Source organism: Pongo abelii, chromosome 3 (genome assembly GCF_028885655.2).
Source record: "Pongo abelii isolate AG06213 chromosome 3, NHGRI_mPonAbe1-v2.0_pri, whole genome shotgun sequence".
NCBI classification, from domain to species: Eukaryota; Metazoa; Chordata; class Mammalia; order Primates; family Hominidae; genus Pongo; species Pongo abelii.
Genome location: NC_071988.2, coordinates 1,716,200 through 1,741,194, shown reverse-complemented (window position 1 = coordinate 1,741,194; position 24,995 = coordinate 1,716,200). Strand labels below are relative to the sequence as shown.

Sequence of the window (24,995 nt, the reverse complement as noted above, 5' to 3'; positions counted from 1 at the left end):
CATTCAGTTGTTGGGGGCTTAGGATTTTATTTTAATTTTTTTTGAGACCGAGTTCCGCTCTTGTTGCCCAGGTTGGAGTGCAGTGGTGCAATCTTAGCCCACTGCCTCCCCGGTTCAAACGATTCTCCTGCCTCAGCCTCCCGAGTAGCTGGGATTACAAGCATGCATCACCACGCCAGGCTAATTTTGTATTTTTAGTAGAGACAGGGTTTCTCCATGTTGGTCAGGCTAGTCTCGAACTCCCGACCTCGGATGATCCTCCTGCCTCGGCCTCCCAAAGTTTTGGGATTACAGGCGTGAGCCACCGCGCCCTGCCAGGATTTTATTTTTAGTTTACAGTGTTGAGGGTTATGGGATGCCCAGGGCCTGGGGAGGAAGGGGACGGGATGTGTCCGTCCTAGTCTGAGGATGACCTTTTCGAGTTCAAAAGGGGGCGGTGGACGCACCAAGGCACAGTCCTGAGGGCAGGAGGTGCAAAAGTTGGGCCCTCCCAGAGGTGTAAGGCCTTAGGGGATCCCAAGCATCCCTGGGGCTCAGCCTCTTGGACCTGACCCCACTGCCCACTCTTTTGGCTGGTTCCACTCTCCCCTGCATCCCTCACGTTGTCCCCAACAGGAAGCTGTGGGAACCTGTTCCCAGGTGTAGTGCACCCTTTGGGGTTCTATTTGGCTGGATCCGCGGGGTCGTCAGCTGCAACTGTGACGGCGGGGAAGCGGGACGGGATGGTGCGGATCTACATGACCTCGCCTCCAGCTGGGACCTCCCTGCTGAGCCAGGGATTCTTTAGGATACTTCAAGCCCAGTCAACTCCAGGCAGAGGGTGGGAGGGTCATGCACCGGCGACACAGTGGAGGACGTCACGGACGGGCAGGAAGGCAGCGGCAACCGAAACTAGTGGCTCAGCCGGTGGCCGGTGTGCGGCCAACGGCCAGGGCAGTGGGACCGGACTCAGTGTAGTTGTCAACTATTGCTACCTAAAAGGTTACTCCAAAACTTTAAGCGGCTCAAAACAATAGACGGCGCGTACGGAGCCTGCAGCGGCCACGGGACCGTGGGAAGCAGTCAGTACCCGCCACAGGCCGCGCTTTCCGGGTTCCGGGTTCCCGCCAGGGAGGAGACACGCCCCCACCTGGGCAGGGACCAAGCAGAGCCGCGCTCCACCCAGGCCGGGACCAATGGGACATGCGCCACGACCCAGGCTGAGAAACGTGCCGCTTGCCCTTCCTCCCCGACCTGCGTCGCGTCGCGCGCGGCCGAATCTCCCGCCAAAGCTGCCCCCGCCCGCCAAGGCGCGACCTATCAGCGTCGCAGGGGCCCGCGGCGGCCCGGCCGCCTCAATCCCGTGGGTGGGGGGCAACCTTTTCCTCAGGCCTCTCCTCAGCCCACGGCGACCATCCGGCTCCCGAGCCGAGGGCCAGGCAGTCGGGCTTCGCGGCTGCCCGCGGTCCTGAGGCCTCGCCCTAGCCCCAGTTGGCTCGCGAGGCGCGCGCAGCTGAGTGGACCCCTGCGGCGTGGCCCGATGGTCTCGCCCGATCCGGCGCGCGCGGGAGGCCGAGGGGCGGGGCCCGGCGCCCACATAAAGGCGGTTGGGGGCGGGGCGCGCAGAGCTTGTGAGCGTCGGCGCGGGGACGCAGGTCTCTTCGTCAGGCCTTGCCCTGTTCTACTCTGCGCTTCCTGCCCGCGCCGCCGCCGCCTCAGCCCCGGCCCTGCGCTGCGCGCCTGGCCCGTGCTGTCATGGCCTGCCGCCCGCGAAGCCCGCCGAGGCATCAGAGCCGCTGCGACGGTGACGCCAGGTGAGGCCGGGCTGCGCGGCGGGCGAGGGAGCGCGTGCCCCGTGGGGCGGGGGTTGTGCGGGGCCGGGGTGTTGCGGGGCGGGGGTTGTACGGCGGTCCGGGACCTCCCGAGCCCAGCCGACCGCGTCCCTCCCCGCAGCCCGCAGTCCCCCGCGCGATGGAGCCTGGGACGGAAGCGCAGAGCCGACGGCAGGCGCTGGAGGCCCGAAGACGCCGAGGAGGCAGAGCACCGCGGCGCCGAGCGCAGACCCGAGAGGTGGGCGCGGGACCCGGGGGTCGGGGCGCGGTGGGGCCCTTGACGAGGCCGCGGGCTCCAGGGAGCTCGTCGCGCTCTCGCGGTGGCGGGATCGGTCAGGTCGGCACCCTGCGTCCTTTTTGTCTCCGCGCGACCCGTGGACTGGGGCGGCCGCAGCAGGCCTGGGAGGCGCTGGAACACTCCGGAAGCCTCTTGCCAGGATGGGAGTCAGCTGAACCGGTGTCAGCCCGAGTTAGCCAGTTCGAGTCTGCGTTGTGCTCCCGGGAGAGGTCAGGGTCTCTGACGAGCTTCTCGTGAACACGTGGAAGTCGGGGGATACCCGAGTCCCGAGGAGAAATGAATTTACAGGGCTTACCTGCTTGGCCATTTTCTAGGTTAGGCAGTGTGCAGGGAGGGTCGAGATGCGAGCGAAAGGAGGGCTTGATGGGGGTGGGACAGCCGAGGAGGGTCTGGAGGAAATAAGCAGGGGTGCCAGTGGTCATAGTGGTGAGGCTTTTCGGGGCTATGGTTAGAGAAAACTTCTCGAGGGGCATTGTGTGGGGTGGCCCGTCCCGCATTGGGGGCTTGTTGCTCCTGAGTTCCCTGAAAGGCATGGTGACTTGGCCGAGATGGAGCAGTGAAGGTGGGGGGAAATGCGTGGTTCAGGATAGACTTCTGAAGGCAGGACCTGTGAGACTTGCTGATGGGTTGGGGATGGGAGGCGTGAAAGGAAAAAAAAACTCGGACCCAAATTCACTATGCCAAAAGGAAGAAATGATGCTGAAGGCGGAATCATGCAACAAACTACCTACCTTTGCGTTTGTTTGTTTTTTTCTTTCAAAAGACAGGGTCTCATTCTGTCTTACAGGCTGGAGTGTGGTGACGCGATCTTGGCTCACTGCAACCTCCGCCTCCCGGGTTCAAGTGATTCTCCTGCCTCAGCCTCCCCAGCAGCTAGGATTACAGGCACATGCCACCGCGCCCGGCTAATTTTTTGTAGTTTTAGTAGAGACAGGGTTTCACCATGTTGACCAGACTGTTCTCGAACTCCTGACCTCAAGTGATCCACCCACCTCGGCCACCCAAAGTGCTGGGATTACAGGCGTGAGCTACCGCGCCCGGCCACCTTTGTGTTCCTTTTTGTTTCTAAGCAGATAGCTACAGATAAAAGATTAAATATCTCCACGGGTGAACTCTGTTCACCTTAAGTGGCGACTTATCGAGCACATTAGGAATACGTAATTGACTATTCCCCTACCTGCTCCTTTTCTCTTGGAACATGTAGATCCTTTCTCCTTCAACCTACTTTTCTCTTTTAAATATTGAGGCCCTGACAGTCATCTCTGGAGAAAGGCACAGACCACAGACGCTTTCTGTAATTTCGTGTTCTTCTAGGTATGTCCTTAACATTAGCTAAATTCCTAAAGCAATTGAGACCTGTCTTAGACACTTTTTGGTTTACAGAGGAAAGAGGCATCAAGAATGACTCAAGCCTTTAGGTCTGAATGCTCTTAATTGGGGCCATTTGCTAAGATAGAGAAGATGGGCTGGAGCAGCTAGGCATGGGAAGTTGTGAGGCTTGAGAAGCTTCTTAGAGAAGCAAAGGAGATGTCAAGAAAGGTAATGGAGTGTAGGAGTCTACATGGGAGGCATCTTCAGGCACAGTGAGTTACCAGGACATATAGATGATATTTAGAGACTTGGGTCTAGGGGGCTGGGCGCAGTGGCTCCTACCTGTAATCCCAGCACTTTGGGAGGCCAAGGCGGGCCCATCACCTGAGGTCAGGAGTTCGACACCAGCCTGACTAACATGGAGAAACCCCATTGTTGGGGACCAGCCTTGACATTACCCGTAGGGTACTCGAAGTCCGGTGGTGACAACAGAATGAGAAGAGACAGGTTAAGAGTTCATAAAGGTGGGAGCCAGGGGACCAGTTGGAAAATGGAGGTTGCAAAAGGCCCAGAGTTCTGGTCTCCACACCATTTATTGAGTACAATCACTTTAAGAAGTAGGCTGGGCGCAGTGGCTCACGCCTGTAATCCCAGCGCCTTGGCAAAAGGCGGAAGGATCACGAGGTCAGGAGATGGAGACCATCCCGGCTAACACGGTGAAAACCCGTCTCTACTAAAAATACAAAAAATTAGCCGGGCGTGGTGGCGGACGCCTGTAGTCCCAGCTACTCAGGAAGCTGAGGCAAGAGAATGGCATGAACCCGGGAGGTGGAGCTTGCAGTGAGCCGAGATCGCCTCACTGCACTCCAGCCTGGGCAATAGAGCGAGACTCCGTGTCAAAAAAAAAAAAAAAAGAAGTAGATGTTCAGGGTGAAACAGTGAAAGGGAGGCAGTGCGTCATAGGCGTAATTTATAGCGGTTTAAATGAATCTCCTTTGTGCTCAAACAGCATATCTTTAACTTACTGGAGAGTAGCTAGTGGGAGCGGGCTTAACTAGGAGCCTGCACATCTCTCCACATTCCAGTGCTTTAAAGGAGCGTCTTTCTCCTTGAACACAGTGTTTACAGATAAGAGAGCAGGTCTCACTCTGAGCATGGGAACATGATGGCAATTAGGAGGCTTTCCTCCTCAGAGGCCTCTTGTGGCTTTTCACAGCTTACTGTGCCATATTTTTATGGCCAGCCTATACAGGCACCCGTAAGCCTTTTTCCCAACATCCCATCTCTACTAAAAATACAAAATTAGTCGGGCATGGTGGCGCATGCCTGTAATCCCAGCTCCTCGGGAGGTTGAGGCAGGAGAATCCCTTGAACCCAGGAGGTGGAGGTTGCAGTGAGCCGAGATCACGCCATTGCCCTCTAGCCTGGGCAATAAGAGTGAAACTCCGTCTCAAAAAAAAAAAAAAAAAAAGACAAAAGACTTGGGTCTACGGGTGGGTACGGAAGAGGCCCTAGGTCCAGATATGAAGGGAAAGGAATCAAACCTTATTGAGATCGAGCTCTGAACTCTCCAGTGGTCTCATTTAGCTGAAGATAAAAATATTAAATCCTTACAGTGCTTTAGAAGTTATGGAAGTTTTTGGTATCCTCATTCCTCAAACTATAGGAATGCTTCTGTCTTAGAGCCTTTGCACTTGGTGTTTGCACATTATGGATAATGCCTGGAGGCACCTGACAAATAGAACCAGCTTGTCGATGGATAAGATCTAAAGTACTCTTTGGAAGGTTGTTAACTTAGTGTGTAAAATTAGGCTTTGTTGTCCCAAGATGGGGTAGATTGAATATAACCTACTTAATCTAAGAAATGGACTTAAAGGTAGCAAAATATGGCATGTAGTATATGGTCATTCACATACATAGACTTTAAATTATTCTTGTAGTTCAGGAATTTGTTATGCTGGGAGACCCAGACTTGAACCTCTTGATATACTAGTGAGGATGCTTGTATCCAATCCTGGACAAACCTCTATTGAGTCAATTTAATTTTCAGTTAATTACCTAATTTTATTTCATAACTTTCTACCATTTTTAGAATCTGGAAATTTACTTTTAGAAATCCAATTTAAGTTTATCTTGAGTTGTGTGACTGTAAGGGAAGAAACGATAATTACATAAGAGGATTATTCATTTGTTACTGCAATTGCATTTTCAAAGCACAGCATTTGGTTTACAGCTAAAATAGGTTGCTTATTTGTTGTAATTAAAGTTAGTATCTAGTTTATTTTTTTGTGACAGAGTCTCACTGTCAACCAGGCTGGAGTGCAGTGTTGTGATCTCATCTCACTGTAACCTCTGCCTTCCAAGTTCGAGCAGTTCTCCTGCTTCAGCCTCCGAGTAGCTGGGACTACAGGCATGCGCCACCATGCCCGGCTGATTTTTTTTTTTTTTTTTCCTTTTTGAGATAGAGTCTTGCTCTGTCGCCCAGGCTGGAGTGCAATGGCGCGATCTGAGCTCACTGCAACCTCTGCCTCCCGGGTTCAAGCAATTCTCCTGCCTCAGCCTCCTGAGTAGCTGAGATTACAGGTGTGCACCACCACGCCTGGCTAATTTTTGTATTTTTAGTAGAGACTAGGTTTCACCATGTTTGTCAGGCTAGTCTCGAACTCCTGACTTAGTGATCAGCCCGCCTTAGCCTCCCAAAGTGCTGGGATTACAGGCGTGAGCCACTACGCCTAGCCTAATTTTTGTATTTTTAGTAGAGGCGGGGTTTCATCAGTTTGGCCAAGCTGGTCTCAAACTCCTGACCTTGTGATCCGCCCGCCTCAGCCTTCTAAAGTGCTGGGATCACAGGCATGAGCCTGTGCACCCGGCCCAGTATCTAGTTTTAATATCAGTAGTGATTAACAGAAAAACAGGGTAGAAAAATAAAAATGTGAGTTTATGTCTGATGTATAAATAAGATACATCAATTTGAACTGCCAGAATTTGGGGCCTTAAGCTTTCGGATTTCCTGATTATTATTTTTTAAATTTTAATTATTATTTTTTTTAGACGGAATCTCGTTCTGTCGCCCAGGCTGGAGTGCAACCTCCACCTCCCAGGTTCAAGTGATTCTCCTGCCTTAGCCTCCTGAGTAGCTGGGATTACAGGCACCCGCCACCACACCCAGCTGATTTTTGTATTTTTAGTAGAGACAGGGTTTCACCATGTTAGCCAGGCTGGTCTTGAACTCCTGACCTCAGGTGATCCACCTGCCTCGGCCTCCCAAAGTGTTGGGATTACAGGCGTGAGCCACCACGCCCGGACTGTTATTTATTTACTCATTTATTTTTTGAGACAGGGTCTCTCTCCCCCAGGCTGGAGTGCAGTGCATGATCTTGGCTCACTGCAACTCCGCCTGGTGGATCACTGCAACTTCCACCTCCTGGGTCCAAGGGATTCTCCTGCCTCAGCCTCCCTAGTAGCTGGGATTACAGACACGCACTACCACGTCTAGCTAAGTTTTTGTATTTTGGTAGAGACGGGGTTTCACCATGTTGCCCTGGCTGGTCTGGAACTCCTGAGCCCAGGCAGTCCGCCGGCCTCGGCCTCCTGAGGTGCTAGGATTACAGGAGTGAGTCACTGCCCGGCCGTAAATTTCCCAATATTGACTGAAGACTACCTTGAACTTGAGATGGAACTGAGCTCCTGGATGTGGTTTAACTCAAGCACAGAGGGTACTTTGCCAGTAGACGGAGTCCTGACACAGCAAGGACTCTGACATATACTCCTCCATACACATTGTAATCATAGTGTACCTAACATTCTGAATTATTAATTACATGTGCCCGAAAGGTAAATGGATATGCTAGCTATTCTGTATTATTTTATTTATTAATTTTTTGAGACAGAGTCTCTTGCTGAGGCTGGAGGAGCAGTGGTACAATTTTGGCTCACTGCAACCTCTGTCTCTGGGGTTCAAGCAATTCTCCTGCCTCAGCTTCCCCTAGTAGCTGGGGACTACTGGTGTGCACCACTGCACCTGGCTAATTTTTGTATTTTTATTAGCGATGGGGTTTCGCCATGTTAGCCAGGCTGGTCTCGAACTCCTTACCTTGGGTCATCTACCCGCCTCGGCCTCCCCAAAGTGCTGGGATTACAAGTATGAGCCACTGTCCTCTGCCACCATAAATATTTTTTTGAGATATGGTCTTGCCCTATTGCCCAGACTGGAGTGCAGTGCCAGGATCATGGCTCATACAGCCTTGACCTCCTGGGCTAGAGTGATCCTCCTGCCTGGGCCTCCTATGTAGCTGGGACTACAGGCACGCCCCATCATGCTTGGGTATTTATTTATTTTGGAGATGAAGTCCCAACCTTTTTATTAAAATCAACTTCTCACAATGTATAAATACTGCATATTAGCACACATGAAAAAGACAACTTCTAAGGCACCCAGAGATATGTTCATACACGTTACAGGACCATTCGCAGAGTGGATAATTTGCTCTAGACAGTCAGCATTGGATAAATCAGAAGATTATCATCCCTCAGTACTGTACCCAGTCTCAGTAAATATTTACAACATGGTGAGAAGGTGTCAGCTGTACCTGCTTTATAATTCTATGAAGTACTCAGACTTACTGATAATTCAGAACTAAAGACTCTCCCATGATAATATGGCAAAATAAGTAGTCTAAAGTCCTAGTGATTTTGGTGTGTGCTACATCCATGATAAAATCCGAACACTCCTGGGGTGGGCTGGATAAGTTTTTGGTAGCCTGCTTCATTATCAGAAGTTTGTTAATAAGCCTTACCAAGAGAATACCATTTCTTCAGCATCAATCATTTCTCAACTGGTTAATGGATCAGTGATCTCATCATGAATGAGAATGGAGAGCGAACTGAAGACAATTCTTCTCACACTTAACAGGAATTAGGATGGGTCAGTGCAGTCTGGATGCAGTGGCTCACAGCTGTAATCCCAGTACTTTGGGAGGCCGAGGCAGGTGGATCACCTGAGGTCGGGAGTTGGAGACCAGCCTGGCCAACATGGAGAAACTCAGCCTGTATTAAAAATACAAAATTAGCTGGACGTGGTGGCTCATGCCTGTAATTTCAGCTACTTGGGAGGCTGAGGCAGGAGAATCGCTTGAACCTGGGAGGCAGAGGTTGCAGTGAGCTGAGATCGTGCCATTGCACTGTAGTCTGGGCAACAAGAGTGAGACTCCGTCTCAAAAAAAAAAAAAAAAAAAAAAGAATGGTTCAGTGCAGAACAGGAGGAGGCAGACATTTGGCAAGTACAGGATCCTACTGTTTAGTATAGACATGTCTGAAAAATTCTTACCCTGGAGGTTCATATTCAGATGGAGGAGTCTACACTGGCCAGATAACCTGGAGGACTGCCAGACCTGCACTTTTATTATATGGATACAGGCTTGGGACTACACAGCGGAAACACCCACCTGAGATAGCCTCAATTAGAGACTTATCTTGTAGAGCCTTCTCAGTATGACAACGAATCCCTGTGTATGGCCAGCCAGGGGAAGCCTGAGGTTGGTGGAAGTGAGTAGTTGCTCTGCACCATCAAGCATGCACACATCTGTCTAGATGTGCCCACAATCTGTGAAACTCGGGCTTTGTTAGAATAATGGAATTCTTTGGTTGTCGGTTTTATGAAAGGCAATATTGTCACAATCCTGTCAACATTGACATTGGCAATGACTTCAAGCTGGGACTAATGGCATAGGGACAAATTAAATACAAGATGGGAAACTCTACACTCTCTGAACTTCTTAGAGTCAACTTCTTAAGCTCCAGCATCAGGCTGGATGTTGGATCAATGAGATAAGGTTAACCCATAGAAATGCCAGAACTGAAGCTGAAAACTAGATTTGGGTTTTTCTGACTGCCACACACACTGCAAAAATTTGAAGCAAATCTCCCATCTTAATGAGTTTATAAACATGTACCAGAGATGAACGAAATAACTTGATTTTAGCCATATGATAGCCCTGGACTACCGAAGTGTGGACACCCAAAAGGAATCATAATTTAGTTTGAGTCTAAAATCTAGTTGGTTTTATTAGACCCCCAAACACAGTGGGCACACTGCCAAGGAGCTCCGTGACTTCTGCTCTAATAAGACAGCCCTGGATAGACAGATTCAGCTGATAGGTTATGTTCTACATCTAGTTTGCTTTTGTCCTGCTAAACTCCAGTTTAGTATGGTTTGATACACATAGTTCACTGATACAATGCTTTTATTTTTTTTGGGTGGGGGATAGAGATGAGGTCTCACTGTCTTGCTCATGCTGGTCTTGAACTCCTGGGTTCAAGTGATCCTCCTACCTCAGTTTCCAAAGTGCTGGTATTACAGGTGTGAGCCACTGTGTCCCACCAGCCTTTGAATATTTCTTGACATACAGTTTGAAAGAAAACAAAGTATGTGTCATGGTTCAGTAGCATTTTCGTTTTATTGCAGCTTTACCACTCCTGAAGGCCCTAAACCCCGTTCCAGATGCTCTGACTGGGCAAGTGCAGTTGAAGAAGATGAAATGAGGACCAGAGTTAACAAAGAAATGGCAAGGTAACACATTTTGGACCACCTTGAAGTGTTAATCTGTGGCGTTTTCAGTAACCCATTAAATTTGATATGTGTCTTAGAACAGTGGTTCTCAAAGGTCTGGGCTCCAGACCAAAGGCATCAACATTTCCTGGGAACTTGTTAGAAATACAGATTCTCAGACCCTTACCTGGGCCTGCAAATGGGGTGGGGCCTGGCCATCCTGTGAAAAGCCCTCCAGGCGGGTCCACTCTTTCAAGCTTGAAGACCACTGTCCTGTCCTCTTGGTGGTAATCCTTCTGAGAGTGGAAGTAGGTGCACAGTGGTGTTACTGCTGGATTGCAGGCTGGAGGACTATCAGAACTTACTTTCTTTTTTTTTTTTTTTGAGACAGTCTCGCTCTGTCGCCCAGGCTGGAGTACAGTGGCAAGATCTCGGCTCACTGCAACCTCTGCCTCCTGGGTTCATGCGATTCTCCTGCCTCAGCCTCCTGAGTAGCTGAGATTACAGGCACAGGCCACCACGCCTGGCTAATTTTTGTATTTTTTGTAGAGATGAGCTTTTGCCTTGTTTGGTCAGGCTGGTCTTGAATTCCTGATCTGCCCACCTCGGCCTCCCAAAGTGCTGGGATTACAGGCATGAGCCACTGTGCCCGGCATAACTATCAGGAACTTACTACAGTCATTTGTTACCACCGACCTTCTGTATGCGGTGCTAACACAACCCAGCACGGTAGATGGAGTGCTCTCTCCAGATGAAGGAATACATTGACACTTGGCTTAGGCAACAAACACAGCTCAGAAATGCCAACATACAAGGAAAGGTCTCAAACTTGGATTCTGTGAACCTCTTGCAGTTGTACACAAGATTGTTGTGTGTATCCAAGTTCTTGCAAACTAAGCTACATCCTCTTCATTGACTCATTACCTAATGCATCCTTAACCACTGTTTAATCTCCCTTGATTATCAGTGTGTTGATCCTTTCTCTTTTGATGAGTTGTCTAACTCAAACCCAGTTGCAAGGACTGGGTTTATTCAAACCCAGTTAAAATGTGGCTCATAATTGGTTGAAGTATTTTACAAGATACTTTTAGCCAACAAGTGGCTGATAAATCAAACAGGGTCTCGAGAAAAATGTGTCTTGCGTGTCAGCCGCGGAACCATACCTAGACTACCTGTTTTCATTTTGGCAGCCAGCGATGGTATTTATAGCAGCCTCCTTTGAAAAGGGACAGGAATATGTGGGAATTGGTTATTGAACATTTGGGGGAGTTGTCATTTCTTCTGGTATCAAAATGTGTGAGTGGATATATGCCTTGGTAGAAGAAATGAACTAGGAGTTCACAGATGTGAGTACCAATGTTTTTAGTGAATTATTGTATTTATATAGGTCTTGACTTTCTCAACTATAAAATTGGAATGTTTGACTTGACCTGTATAGTTTGTGTTGCATTCACAAGTCTTAGAACAGTTCTTGCATACCTATAGCCTAGTTGCTCCCTCAAGTCACCCCTTGCCAGGGGTTATCTGCAGCTCTTATTCATGCGTATTCCACCTGTCCAGATTGTCCTGTGAGTGGACCCCATTTGTTCTTCAGATATCTCATGGGTCTGTGCCTGAAAATTGTCCTGTTTTGGAAAACAGCACTGTTTGGACTGCTCTGTTGATTATACCCTTTGTGATGGAAAGCTACGGGTTTTGTTTACTTATTTTTTTGAGATAGAGTCTTGCTCTGTTTCCCAGGCTGGAGTGTAACGATGCAGTCTCAGCTCACTGCAACTTCCACTTCCCAGGTTCAAGCGATTCTCCTGCCTCAGCCTCCCGAGTAGCTGGGATTATAGCTGTGTGCCACCAAGCCCGGCTAATTTTTGTATTTTTAGTAGAGACTGGGTTTCACCATATTGGCCAGGCTGGTCTTGAACTCCTGACCTCAGGTGATTCGCTCGCCTCGGCCTCCCAAAATGTTGGGATTATAGGCGTGATCCACCTTGCCTGGCCAAAGCTGCGGCTTTTAGTGCAACCTGTGTAATTTAAACTGCCGGCCCTTTAGTGAGCCATTACTGGCAGGCCGGCTTACTTCCTGACAGTAAGAGGGGTATGAAATGTCAGCTTACTGTGCTTTAAGGAGACTAACAGACTACAAACTAGCAGTATAAGAGTATGAAAATGGATTTTCTGCATGGCATGGTGGCTCACACCTGTAATCGCAGTACTTTGGGAGGCCAAGGTGGGCGGATCACCTGAGATCAGGAGTTCAAGACCAGCCTGACCAACATGGAGAAACCCCATCTCTACTAAAAATACAAAATTAGCCGGGTGTGGTGGCACATGCCTGTAATCCCAGCTACTTGGGAGGCTGAGGCAGGAGAATCACTTGGACCCGGGAGGCGGAGGTTGCACTGAGCCGAGATCTCACCGTTGGCACTCCAGTCTGGGCAATAAGAGGGAACTCCGTCTCAAAAAAAAAATGAAAATGGATTTTCATCATACCTGAAAACCAGTCTTTCTCATCTGTGGTACTGGAGAGAATGAGGCCCTGCAGCAAATGATTTGCAGGACTAATCTCTGAATCGTACAAAGATGGTGTTATATAGCCAGTGCTACTCTAGATGCACAGGAGATAAATTACTTCATTACCTTCTGGCGTCCAAACTGCACTGAACACCTCAGCAAACTTGGGTGGATTTTAGATTTTGAGAGGAGGCACAGTAATACATGACATAATTTAGATACCTGCATGACAGGCCAGGCGTGGTGGCTCACTCCTGACCTCAGTACATTTGAGAGGCTGAGGCGGGAGGATTGCTTGAGCTCAGGAGTTCAAGAGCAGCTTGGGCAACATAGACCTCCATCTCTCCAAAAAAAGAAAAAATTTTTTTGGAGATGGGTGTGGCGGCACTTGCCTGGAGTCCTAGCTGCTTGGGAGGCTGAGGTGGGATGATTGCTTCAGCCCAGGAGTATGAGGCTATGGTAAGCCATGATCGTGCTACTGTACTCTAGCCTGGGTGACAGAGTGAGACCCCATCTTAAAAAAAAAAAAGATACCCACATGAACTTGGAGCTCAAGGTAGCTCGTGATTTCAACGTCAGATTGTGCTAGACTCCTTTTGGAGATGATATACTTTTTTTTTTTTTTTTTTTTTGCAAAACTGCGTTCTGGTAGTGACTGCAATAGAAAGCAGATGCCTCAGGAAGTTCATGAGGAACAAGACACAAGGGGGCACGTTTGGTCTCCAAGATTGGAGAAGGTATGCAGTGCCCAGTAGGCATATGAGTCCCATTAGTAAGTTTGGTGTTTTTAAAATAAGAATTTATTTCAATTTATGTTTTGTTTTTCTTTTTTTTAAGGCTGCCAAGTTTTGGGGGATGTAAATTTTTGTTGTGTGGATCTCACTACTTAAACTGAACCTGACAAGGATTTCTTTTGGCCCACGGAGCTTCTGGATTGCATAGGATGGTGTGCCTGCGGGTATCAGGGTGGAGCTTCCTCAGACCTGGCTGCTTTATTTTTATACCTTTTTTAAAAACAGCAATATTTATTTTGCCCTCAGATATAAAAGGAAACTCCTCATCAATGACTTTGGAAGAGAGAGAAAATCATCATCAGGAAGGTAAAGGCTGTGTAAATGTTTTTTTTCTAATTTGATAGACCTGTAATTTGTTAAAAAAAAATTGTGACTGTCAGAAATGCTGACTGTCGCAGTAGCATTTATTAATACCTTTTTCACTAATTTGAAATACTGTATCTGTTGTGTACTAAATTCCCATACATGCAGTCTCTGGACTGTTTAGGATTCATATGGTTGGGAATCTGGAGTGAATCCTCCATTATTGTGTTTTGACATTTTCTTGGCTTACCTTACATACATGGTGATCTTAATTGCAGGGCTTATTCTGTTAATCTGTTTTTTTTTTCAGTTCTGATTCAAAGGAGTCTATGTCTACTGTGCCGGCTGACTTTGAGACAGATGAAAGTGTCCTAATGAGGAGACAGAAGCAGATCAACTATGGGAAGAACACAATTGCCTACGATCGTTATATTAAAGAAGTCCCAAGGTAGTCTTGTTTCAGTGGCATGTCTTGAACAAGCCGTGTGGCATTGCATTTCTAAAGAGTTGCTTAGATTGGGTAGTACAATGATGCTGGGGATAGTTCACACCTGCTAAGAGCTATTTAATAGAGACGTACTGGGGCTTATGACGTAAATAATGAATGGATTGGCAACTGAAAAACTAAAGACTTGAAGATTTTAAAAATCATTTTGATAATTCTGAATGTTAGATAACATTTTGTTTCTTAGGAGTCAGCAATCATATGGATGTAAGCTTATTAAAATACACGATGGGGAAGAAATGAAGTTCAAGTTAAATACTGTAAAATTCTAATTGGAGAAAAAAAAATTGGCATTGCCCTATTGCCTTTAAGCAGCATGTTCTTGCCTATCCTGCTCCCTCAAACACACAGACACAGAAGGATATAAAGAAAGCTTTAGTGTTTTCCTGAACTTTTTGGCAGGATTGGGGTTGAAATTTACTTTTCTGGGCCAGGTGCAATGGCTCATGCTTGTAATTCCAGCACTTTGGGAGGCCAGGAGGACTGCTTGAGGCCAGGAGACTAGCCTGGGCAATATAAGGAGACAGCATTTCTACAAAAAATTTAAAAATTAGCCAGGTGTGGTGGTTTGCACCTGTAGTCCTAGCTACTTGGGAGACAGGTGGGAGAATTGCTTCAGCCCAGGAATTCAAGGTTACAGTGAACCGTTAATCACACCACTGCACTCCAGCCTGGGCTGCAGAGTTTGAGAGTTTGTCTCTTAAAAAAAAAAATTTTACTTTTGGCTGAGTGCAGTGGCTCACGCCTTTAATCCCAGCACTTTGGGAGGCCGAGGAGCGCGGATCACGAGGTCAGGAGATCCAGACCATCCTGGCTAACACGGTGAAACCCCATCTCTACTAAAAATACAAGAAATTCACTGGGCGTGGTGGCACACACTTGTAATCCCTGCTACTCCGGAGGCTGAGGCAGGAGAATCGCTTGAACCCGGGAGGAGGAGGTTGCAGTGAGCCGAGATTGCACCACTGCACTCCAGCCTGGGTCACAGAGCAAGACTCCATCTCAAAAAAAAAAAAAAAAAAAACAATTAATTTTTTTTTTTTTTTTTTTTTACTTTTTTGGAACATAGCTGGCAAAGGAATAGTAAGATTCAATGTGATGGTGCTTTTTTTTCCCCTCCTGACCAAGTCTTGCTGTTACCTAGGCTGAAGTGCAGTGGCATATCATATCTCACTGTGTATTTATTTTTTTGAGATGGAATCTTGCTCTGTTGCCCAGGCTGGAGTGCAGTGGCACAATTTCAACTCCACCTTGCGGGTTCAAACGATTCTCCTGCCTCAGCCTCCACAGGCGCCCGCCATCACACTTGGCTGGCTAGTTTTTGTATTTTCAGTAGAGACAGGATTTCACCATATTGGCCAGGCTGGTCTCGCACTGCTGACCTCGTGATCCGTCTGTCTCCGCCTCCCACAGTGCTGGGATTACAGGGGTGAGCCACCACGCCCAACCGTCATGGCTCACTGTAGTCTTGAACTCCTGGCCTCAAGCAATCCTCCTACCTCAACCTCCTGAGTAGCTGGGACTAGCGGTGCATGCCACCACACCTGGCTAAATTTTTAAATTTTTGTAGAGATGGGAGTCTCCCTATGTCGCCCAGGCTGGTCTTGAACTCCTGGCCTCAAGTAGTCCTCCCAAATTACTGTGATTACAAGCGTGAGCCACTGTGCCCGGTGAATAGTGATTTTTTTGAGACCGAGTTTCACTCTAGTCCAGGCTGGAGTGCAATGGCGCAATCTTGGCTCGGCGCAATCTTGGCTCACCGCAACCTCTGCCTCCCAGGTTCAAGCGATTCTCCTGCCTCAGCCTCCCGAGTAGCTGGGATTACAGGCATGCGCCACCGTGCCCGGGCTAATTTTTTTGTATTTTTAGTACAGATGGTGTTTCTCCATGTTGGTCAGGCTGGTCTCGAACTCCCAACTTCAGGTGATCCGCCTGCCTCTGCCTCCCGAAGTGCTGGGATTACAGGTGTGAGCCACTGCACCCGGCCCGGATAGTGCCCCCCCTTTTTTTTTTTTAAACATATTTGTTCATTTTGTAGGATCTCAGTTGGTTATTTTATTTATTTATTTATTTTTGAGACGGAGTCTCACTCTGTCGCCAGGCTGGAGTGCAGTGGTGCGATCTCGGCTCATTGCAACCTCCGCCTCCCGGGTTCAAGTGATTCTCCTGCCTCAGTCTCCTGAGTAGCTGGGATTACAGGTGTCTACCACCATGCCTGGCTAATTTTTTGTATTTTTAGTGGAGACAGGGTTTCACCATGTTGGCCAGGCTGGTCTTGAACTTCTGATGTCAGGTGATCTGCCTGCCTCAGCCTCCCAAAGTGCTGGGATTACAGCGTGAACCACTGTGCCCGACTTTTTTTTTTAAAGGTAGAGTCTTGCTCTGTTGACCAGACTGGAGTTTCAGTGGCATGATCTAGGCTCATTGCAACCATTGCCTCCCAGGTTCAAGCGATTCTTCTGCCTCAGCCACTGGAGTAGCTGGGACTCCAGGCATGAGCCACCATGCCTGGCTAATTTTTGGTATTTTTAGTAGAGATGAGGTTTCATCATGTTGGCCGGCCTGATCTCAGACTCTTGAGTTCAAGTGATTTGCCGTGCCCAGCAGCGTTTTTTTTTTTTGAGACGAAGTCTCGCTGTGTTGCCCAGGCTGGAGTGCAGTGGCACGATCTTGGCTCACTGCAAACTCTGCCTCCTGGGTTCAGGCGATCCTCCTCCCTCAGTCCCCCAATAGCTAGGATTACAAGCACAGGCCACCACGTCCGGCTAATTTTTGCATTTTTAGTAGAGACGGGGTTTCACCATGTTGGCCAAGCTGGTCTCGAACTGCTGACCTCAGGTGATCCACCCACCTTGGCCTCCCAAAATGCTAGGATTATAGGTGTGAGCCACCGCTCCCAGCCCCTAGCTGTTTTTTTGTTTTGTTTTGTTGTTTTTTTTGTTTTTGTTTTTTTTAAATAGAGACGAGGTCTCACTGTTGCTCAGGCCATTTTCGAATTCCTGAGCTTAAGTGATCTTGGCACGACCTCCCAAAATGCTAGGATTACAGGCATGAGCCACCATGCCTGGTGATCTATAATATTTAAAATAATACTAATCTCATAGTTGGTTAATCTTCAAGCTAATGTAGAAATGTGAGTGGCATGTGGGCATGTGCTAGAATAATCTTTCTCCTGTAGACACCTTCGACAACCTGGCATTCATCCCAAGACCCCTAATAAATTTAAGAAGTATAGTCGACGTTCATGGGACCAGCAAATCAAACTCTGGAAGGTGGCTCTGCATTTTTGGGATCCTCCAGCTGAAGAAGGATGTGATTTGCAAGAAATGTATGTCTTTATTGCATTCTTGTTCTGTGATTCTCTGATTGGTCCAGTGACTGGAGCAGCTGTGCACCACTGGGACAGGAGGGTCTGGTGCCAAGTGCCCCAGCAGCTGTTGGGGAGCAGAGCAGCTGCTGCAGCTTCGTGCTGAATTCTTCTGTACTGGGTGGGAGGCAGCTGGAAGGAAGAGTTTGCTTCCTGGATTGAATTTATTAATTTATTTTTTCAAGCAAAGTCAGTCTGGGAATACAGTTTTTGTTTGTTGTTTTGCTGTTTTTGTTGTTGTAGTTGTTTTTCCCCTAAAAATTACAATAATCTCTGGAATTTGTTTTTTAAATATAAATATCCTAAAAAGTATTTGAGTCATTTTGGCTCAACCATGAAAATAAAAGTTCTTAATTAAGGAAGGAAGGCTTTCTCTTTCTCTGTTGACTTTTTTTTTTTTTTTTTTTTTTGAGATGCTCTTTCACCCAGGTTGGAGTGCAGTGGCGTGATCCCAGCTCACTGCAACCTTCACCTTCTGGGTTCAAGTGGTTCTCCTGCCTCAGCCTCCTGAGTAGCTGGGATTACAGGCACGCGCCACCACGCCCAGCTACTTTTTGTATTTTTAGTGGAGACGGGGTTTCACCATGTTGATCAGGCTGGTCTCGAATTCCTGACCTCGTGATCTACCCGCCTCAGCCTCCCAAAGTGCTGGGATTACAGGGGTGAGCCACTGCTCCCAGCCCCGTTGGCCTTTATACTTGTGCCTAGTTGAAATGTCTCAGGCCTGAACTTCTGCTGCATCATGGGAATACCTGCTGACCAGGAAGGTAGAGAGAATGATCTTGTACCTCCCTCTATGTGGGGTTTCTTGTCAGCTCCCCTCTGGTCCTGAGCCTCTCGCTTCCTCAGACACATTCTTTAAACAAACAATTAGAGTTTCTCCTCTGTGCTGGGAAATTTATTAGAGACTGGCATGTTTGAAACGATTGTAAGTGGCTTTACCAGTTTGTCCTGACAGATGTCATTCGGGTTTTTTCCCCCAGTGTGACACCATTGTCCCATTCTCTGAGTACAAACTTGGAAAAATTAGTGATAATGCATAGTATGTTCATCACAGTGCTCGTTTCTCCCCCTCAAAAATTGGGCTTATGAGTGCTTCTGTTTCCAAGGATGCTTGTGTGGTGAGCCCAGCAGATGTTTTTGCTGCTTCTCATTGCCATCAGCTTTCATTTTGCTGATTGCAATCATTTTGCTGGGTTGATTGGGCTGGGATTAAGTCTGTCAAATAGTCACTGAAAGCTGACCCCTCAGGAAGCCTAGGACACACTGTCAGTGTTGTGGCTGTACCATATGGATGGAGTTTGTCTGTAGCGCCCCGTCTCCTGGCTTTGTTAAGTTAGTGCCTGACACATCTGTTGGATTTTGTTTAACAGACAACCTGTAGACCTTGAATCTGCAGAAAGCAGCTCCGAGCCCCAGACCAGCTCTCAGGATGACTTTGTAAGTACTTTCTTTGGATAAGTCTTTCAGCTTGGGGGTTGCAGGTGAATTGTTAATAACACATGCTGCCTTATAAACTGAAGTTTGGACTGGACATGGTGGCTCACGCCTGTAATCCCAGCACTTTGGGAGGCCGAGGCAGGCGGATCACTTGAGGTCAGGAATTTAAGACTAGCCTGGCCAACATGGTGAAACCCTGTTTCTACAAAAATACAAATAATAGCCAGGCATGATGGTGGGTGCCTGTAGTCCGTGCTACTCAGGAGGCTGAGGTGGGAGAATAGCTTGAACCCAGGAGGTGGAGGTTGCAGTGAGCTGAGATGGCGCCATTGCACTCCAGCCTGGGCAACAGAGCAAGACTGTCTCAAAAAAAAAGAAACAGAAAAGAAAACCGTCTGCTGTGCGTGGTGGCTCACGCCTGTGATCCCAGCACTTTGGGAGGCTGAGGCAGGCAGATCACCTGAAGTCAGGAGTTCAAGACCAGCCTGCCCAACATAGTGAAACCCAGTCTCTACTAAAAATACAAAAACTAGCTGGGTGTGGTCGTGCAGGCATGTAATCCCAGCTACTCGGCAGGCTGAGGCAGGAGAATCACTTGAACCCGGGAGGCGAAGGTGGCAATGAGTCGAGATTGCACCACTGCCCTCCACCCTGGGTGACAGAGTGAGACTCTGTCTCAAGAGAAAAGAAAACCGTTTTTAAATGTATCAGTTTAAATACTGTCTCCTGTCCTGAGACAGTCACTATTTGTGGTTTTGTCTAGGCTTTTAGAATTCTGTGCTTATAAACTATGTACATGGCCAGGCACAGTGACTAGTGACTCCTTCCTATAATCCCAGCGCAATGGAATGTGTGCACATCTAAACTTCAGTGTCTTGTAAATGGTACGTGGTTTCTCTTTGCAGTGTCATTATTAAAATCTGTCTCAGTTGCACATGAAGTGTACACCTTGCTGTGCATTACATCACATGATTTACCACATAAGCTGTGGGGTATAGGAAGTGGCCCCTGTTTTCAGGGTGATATGAATGTCAACTGACCCATGCTTCTGTTTTCCAGGATGTGTACTCTGGCACACCCACCAAGGTTAGACACATGGACAGTCAAGTGGAGGATGAGTTTGATTTGGAAGCTTGTTTAACTGAACCCTTGAGAGACTTCTCAGCCATGAGCTAACTGCCACCTGGCGGCCAGGAAGAGAAACAGCTCCTCCTCGACTAGGTGGAAGGCTGGCCAGGCACCAAGCATGTGTGTGCACTTGTACCTGGTGGTTTCTCTGTTAGTAGTCCATTATCTCATGATGAATTATTTTTGCCTTACTTTCTTAAGAAACATTAATTTTATGTATAGTGAGTATATTTTGCATGTTTTAAATTGTAAATGGAGCTAAATCCAAGAAAGTACTTGAAGCAATCTTCCAGCGAGCTTAATTGCGTAATCCCTGTTGTCCTCCAGGGTAAGCTGACAGGTCTATTTAACTGGTTTTCCACAGGCATCTTCAGTTGCTGCTTGTCAGATGGACTGTTTTGGATTTAACCATGTAATCCATGGGACCAATTCAGAGTCAGCTACTTTTATAGGCATCAAAGGATTCTCAGACACCTTTAGTATCTTTTTGGAAACTTAATTTTTGGCCTTTTATCAATACGTCATAACAGCATTCTAAAGTCAGACATTGTTAAATTGAGCTATTAAACTAATGGGTTTTGTGTAAGTTATATGGTCTTAATTTGGTACTTGTAAATAGCACTGGTTAGACTCTTTAGACTCTTTACAATACTCCAAGAGTTAGGGCAGCAGAGTGGAGTGATTAGAAAGAACATTTTAAAACAATCAGTTAATTTACCATGTAAAATTGCTGTAAATGATAATGTGTACAGATTTTCTGTTCAAATATTCAATTGTAAACTTCTTGTTAAGACTTATGTTTCTATTGCTTTTGTATGGGATATTGCAAAAATAAAAACAAAAGAACCCTCTTTAACTGATTGGGGGTGTTGCCAGGTGGGCCAGCTGCCATGAGAGCTGACATGTTTGGAGGGTCAGAATTGTGTCTGCCTTTCTTGTGTCTGAAGCAAGTGGCACTCAGCGAGTGGCGCTGGGTAAAGGGTCTTCTTTATTTTTTTAATTTTATTTTTTGAGAGAGTTTCGCTCTTGTTGCTTAGGCTGGAGTGCAATGGTGCGATCTTGGCCCACTGCAACCTCTGCCTCCCAGGTTCAAGCGATTCTCCTGCCTCAGCCTCCCAAGTAGCTGAAATTACAGGTATGTGCCACCACACCCAGCTAATATTGTATTTTTAGTAGAGACAGGATTTCTCCATGTTGGTCAGGCTGGTCTCGATCTCCCGACCTCAGGTGATCTGCCTGCCTCGGCCTCCCAAAGTGCTGGGATTACAGGTTTGAGTCACTGCGCGTGGCCAGGGGCCTTCTTTAATAGGTGTCACATGTCACATTTGGTCTGATGCTTATTCATCAGCACTGGCATGACAGCCTTCCCTGCCTCTTGGGAGAGGCCCTGCAGCAGGACAAGCATCAGTCTGAGGGTGCCCTGCCCCCACTGCCTTCACCCTTGGACCCTGGTTGCTGCCTGCAGACGTGACCACTAGTCCACGCCACAGCCACATGTCCTGGAGATCCCTCCAAGTGATGCTGGGCTGGTCTCAAGCCAGGGATGGGCTCAGGTAACTTTGTTCTAGGAGCTTGAAGAGGGCAGAAGCCCTTGTTTACTTAGCTTGTTTATGGAGACCTCAAGCAGTGTCAGGTGGAGGGTGGTAGACAGTGGGGTCGTAGCACATGCCCTGGTGAGGAGACCCAGCTTTTTCAGGGTGGTAGGAGGTGCCTGATAAAAGGTGGCATCTGGGGTGTGCAGCAAGCAGACGCCACGAAGTGGGAGCACTAGGCATTGACTTCAAGAGTCCTAAAATGTGGGAGGACTTCTGGGGGCGTGACTGCAAGCCTCAGTCTTGAGAAGGCAGAGGTGAAGGTCCTTGTTAGATGGTGACAGTTGAGTGGTGCTGTGGCCTCCATCATGACTGCGACGGAGAGAAGCTCTCCCGGGTTTGTCACTAAGAAGCTACTTCCCCTAAACTGCGAGCAGGTCCTTAGCGATGAGCAGCATTCAGTGCTCTTAGGTTAAAATTCAGTGGCTTCCAAGCAAAGATGACATTCAGAAGACAGCTGGAAAGGTGATCTAAGCTAAAGCTGAGGGTGTGGCATGAAATCCTGTTACAACCATAGGAGGATTTCAGCTCACTGCAACCTCCACCTCCTTTGGCTCAAGCAATTCTGCCTCAGTCTCCTGAGTAGCTGGGATTACAGGCGTGAGCCACCACACCTGGCCAATTGTAGTTTTAGTAGAGTCGAGGTTTCGCCATGTTGGCCATGCTGGTCTTGACCTCAGGCAGTCTGCCCTCTTTGGCCTCCCAAGGTGCTAGGATTACAGGTGTGAGCCACCACGCCCAGCTGTTAGAACCTTTCCCTCAGTAAGGCTTCTTGCTCCTCTGCAGGAGCCTAAGATGCTGCTATTCTGAAAAGCCCCATGGGTGTGGCTTCTAATGAACTGAACCCTATTAAGAGTCACAGAATTACATGGGCGGAAGCTGCCGCCAGGTTGGACTGAAAGGGCCAGGCAATACAAGAGGCCTTGAACCCTCAGGTTCCTACCAGCGGGAAGTAGGAAGATAAAACTCTCCAGCTGCAAACACAGGCTGCCTTTCGTGAAAAAGAAGGATAATTCAGAGATGGAGCCAGGAGCCAGGAGCCTGGAGGACTGAGGCTAGCCTAGTCAGGGGACTGCCAGGTGATGTGTGCCCAGTGGGATTTCAGACTTGCTGTGGGCCAGGGACTCCTGGGAGCATCTGCAGCATGTGTCCTAGGTCTGTCCCCGCTGTTCATTGTGGGGGTGGGGGGTGTGTGTGTGTGATGGGGGCTGGGGACAGTCTTTACATGGAAAGGGGCTCAACACAGGAGCTGTCAGGAGCCTCCTCCACAAGGGAGTGGATTCAGTTGAGATTCTGGGCTTTTTAAACTAGAATGCTTAGTTTCAAATCTAACAAAATATGTATGGGACCTGTATGCTGAAAACTGCACAACACTGATGAAACAGATCTAGTAAGTGGAGAAATTTAACATGTTCATGGATTGGAAGACTAAGTAAACATGTCAGTTCTTGGTCTGGGCACAGTGGCTCATGCCTGTAATCCCAGCACTTTGGGAGGCTGAGGTGGGGAGTTTGAGACCAGCCTGACCAACATGGAGAAACCTCATCTCTACTAAAAATACAAAACTAGCCAAGTGTGGTGGCACATGCCTGTAATCCCAGCTGCTTGACAGGCTGAGGCAGGAGAATCGCTTGAACCTGGGAGGTGGAGGTTGTGGTGAGCTGAGATTGCACCATTGCACTCCAGCCTGAGCAACAAGAGTAAAACTCCATCTCACACACACACACACACACACACACACACACACAAGTCAATTTTTGCCAGGTGCGGTGGGGCCAAGGCAGGTGGATCACCTGAAGTCAGGAGTTCGAGACCAGCCTGGCCAAGATGATGAAACCCTGTCTCTACTAAAAATACAAAAAATTAGCTGAGCATGGTGGTGTGCGCCTGTAGTCCCAGCTATTCAGGAAGCTGAGGCAGGAGAATCACTTGAACCTGGGAGGCGGAGGTTGCAGTGAGCCGAGATTGCACCAGTACACTCAGGTCTGGGTGACAAAGCGAGACTCCGTCTCAAAAAAAAAAAAAATTGTCAATTCTTCCTAAATGGATGTATGTAGTTATAATGGAATTCCTATCAAAATCTCAGCAATATTTTTTGTAGATGATGATTCTAAAATTTATGTGAATGTAAAGGAACTAGAATAGTTGAAACAGTTTTGAAAAAGAACAAGGTGAATAGAATGAGCTTATCTTTTTCAAGGGTTATATAACATCAGGACTGGTGTCGGTGGAGGGATAGACAGATCAGTGGAACAGGACACAGAACCCAGAAATAGACCCACAAAAGTCTGGCAAACTGATTTTTGCAAAGGTGCAAAAGAAATTCAGTGGAGAGGCCGGGTGTGGTGGCTCACGCCTGTAATCCCAGCACTTTGGGAGGCCGACGCAGGCAGATCACGGGGTCAGGAGATCGAGACCATCCTGGCTAACACAGTGAAACCCCGTCTCTACTAAAAATACAACAAATTAGCTGGGCATGGTGGCGGGTGCCTGTAGTCCCAGCTACTCAGGAGGCTGAGGCAGGAGAATGGCGTGAACCTGGGAGGCGGAGCTTGCAGTGAGCCGAGATTGCGCCACTGCATTCCAGCCTGGGCGATGAGCAAGACTCCGTCTCAAAAAAAATTCAGTGGAGAAGGATGGTATTTTCAACAAATGTGCTAGAGTGGCTGGAGCAAAATCCAAGAACAAAAATGCAAGCCTCAACCTAAGTCTCACACCTTATAGAAAAATTAACTCAAAATGGATCACAGGCTTAAATGTAAAGTGTAAAGTATAAAACTTGCACAAAATTGTTGGGATCTAGGGCTAGGCAGAGTTTATAGACTGGACACCAAAATCACAATCCATAACAGGAAAAATGGACAAATTGGACTTCATCAAAATTAAAAACTTGTGGCTAGGCATGGTAGCTCATGCCTGTAATCCCAGCACTTTGGGAGGCTGAGGTAGGAGGATGGCTTGAGGCCATGAGTTTGAGATCAGCCCTGGCAACATGGCAAGACCCCATCTCTACAAAAAAAATTTAAAAAATTAGCTGGGCCAGGTGCGGTAGCTCATGCCTGTAATCCCAGCACTTTGGGAAACCAAGGTGGGCAGATCACCTGAGGTTGGGAGTTTGAGACCAGTCTGACCAACATGGACAAACCCCGTCTCTACTGAAAATATAAAATTAGCTGGGCGTGGTGGTGCATGATTGTAATCCCAGCTACTGGGGAGGCTGAGGCAGGAGAATTGCTTGAACCTGGGAGGGGGAGATTGCAGTGAGCCAAGATCGTGCCATTGCATGCCAGCCTGGACAACAAGACCGAAACTCCGTCTAAAAAATAAAAATAAAAATAAATATAAAATTAGCCTGGTTGGGCACGGTGGCTCATGCCTGTAATCCTAGGAC

General features: G+C 47.9%; 1 protein-coding gene and 1 long non-coding RNA gene across 5 annotated transcripts in view; one reads left to right on the top strand and one right to left on the bottom strand.

Moving 5' to 3' along the window:
* LOC129059222 (uncharacterized) overlaps positions 1-24,995 on the bottom strand; it is a 33,075-nt gene that overhangs the window by 2,582 nt on the left and 5,498 nt on the right. For 2 of the 4 annotated variants that reach the window (XR_010139577.1, XR_010139579.1), the window contains exon 3: positions 20,423-24,920. The exons of 1 other annotated variant lie outside the window; for it this stretch is intronic. This is a non-coding gene — a long non-coding RNA (uncharacterized LOC129059222). Of the gene's footprint in view, positions 1-7,707; positions 8,467-20,422; positions 24,921-24,995 lie in introns of those variants that run through there. One more of the 4 variants, XR_010139578.1, reaches the window with a different exon arrangement.
* Positions 18-20,868, top strand: SLBP (stem-loop histone mRNA binding protein). The gene is made up of 8 exons (XM_024245759.2): positions 18-1,793; positions 1,933-2,049; positions 9,884-9,988; positions 13,516-13,575; positions 13,883-14,020; positions 17,256-17,405; positions 18,818-18,884; positions 19,944-20,868. Exons 1-8 carry the CDS (start codon positions 1,735-1,737, stop codon positions 20,058-20,060), a joined length of 813 nt encoding a protein of 270 aa, XP_024101527.1. The 5' UTR covers positions 18-1,734; the 3' UTR covers positions 20,061-20,868.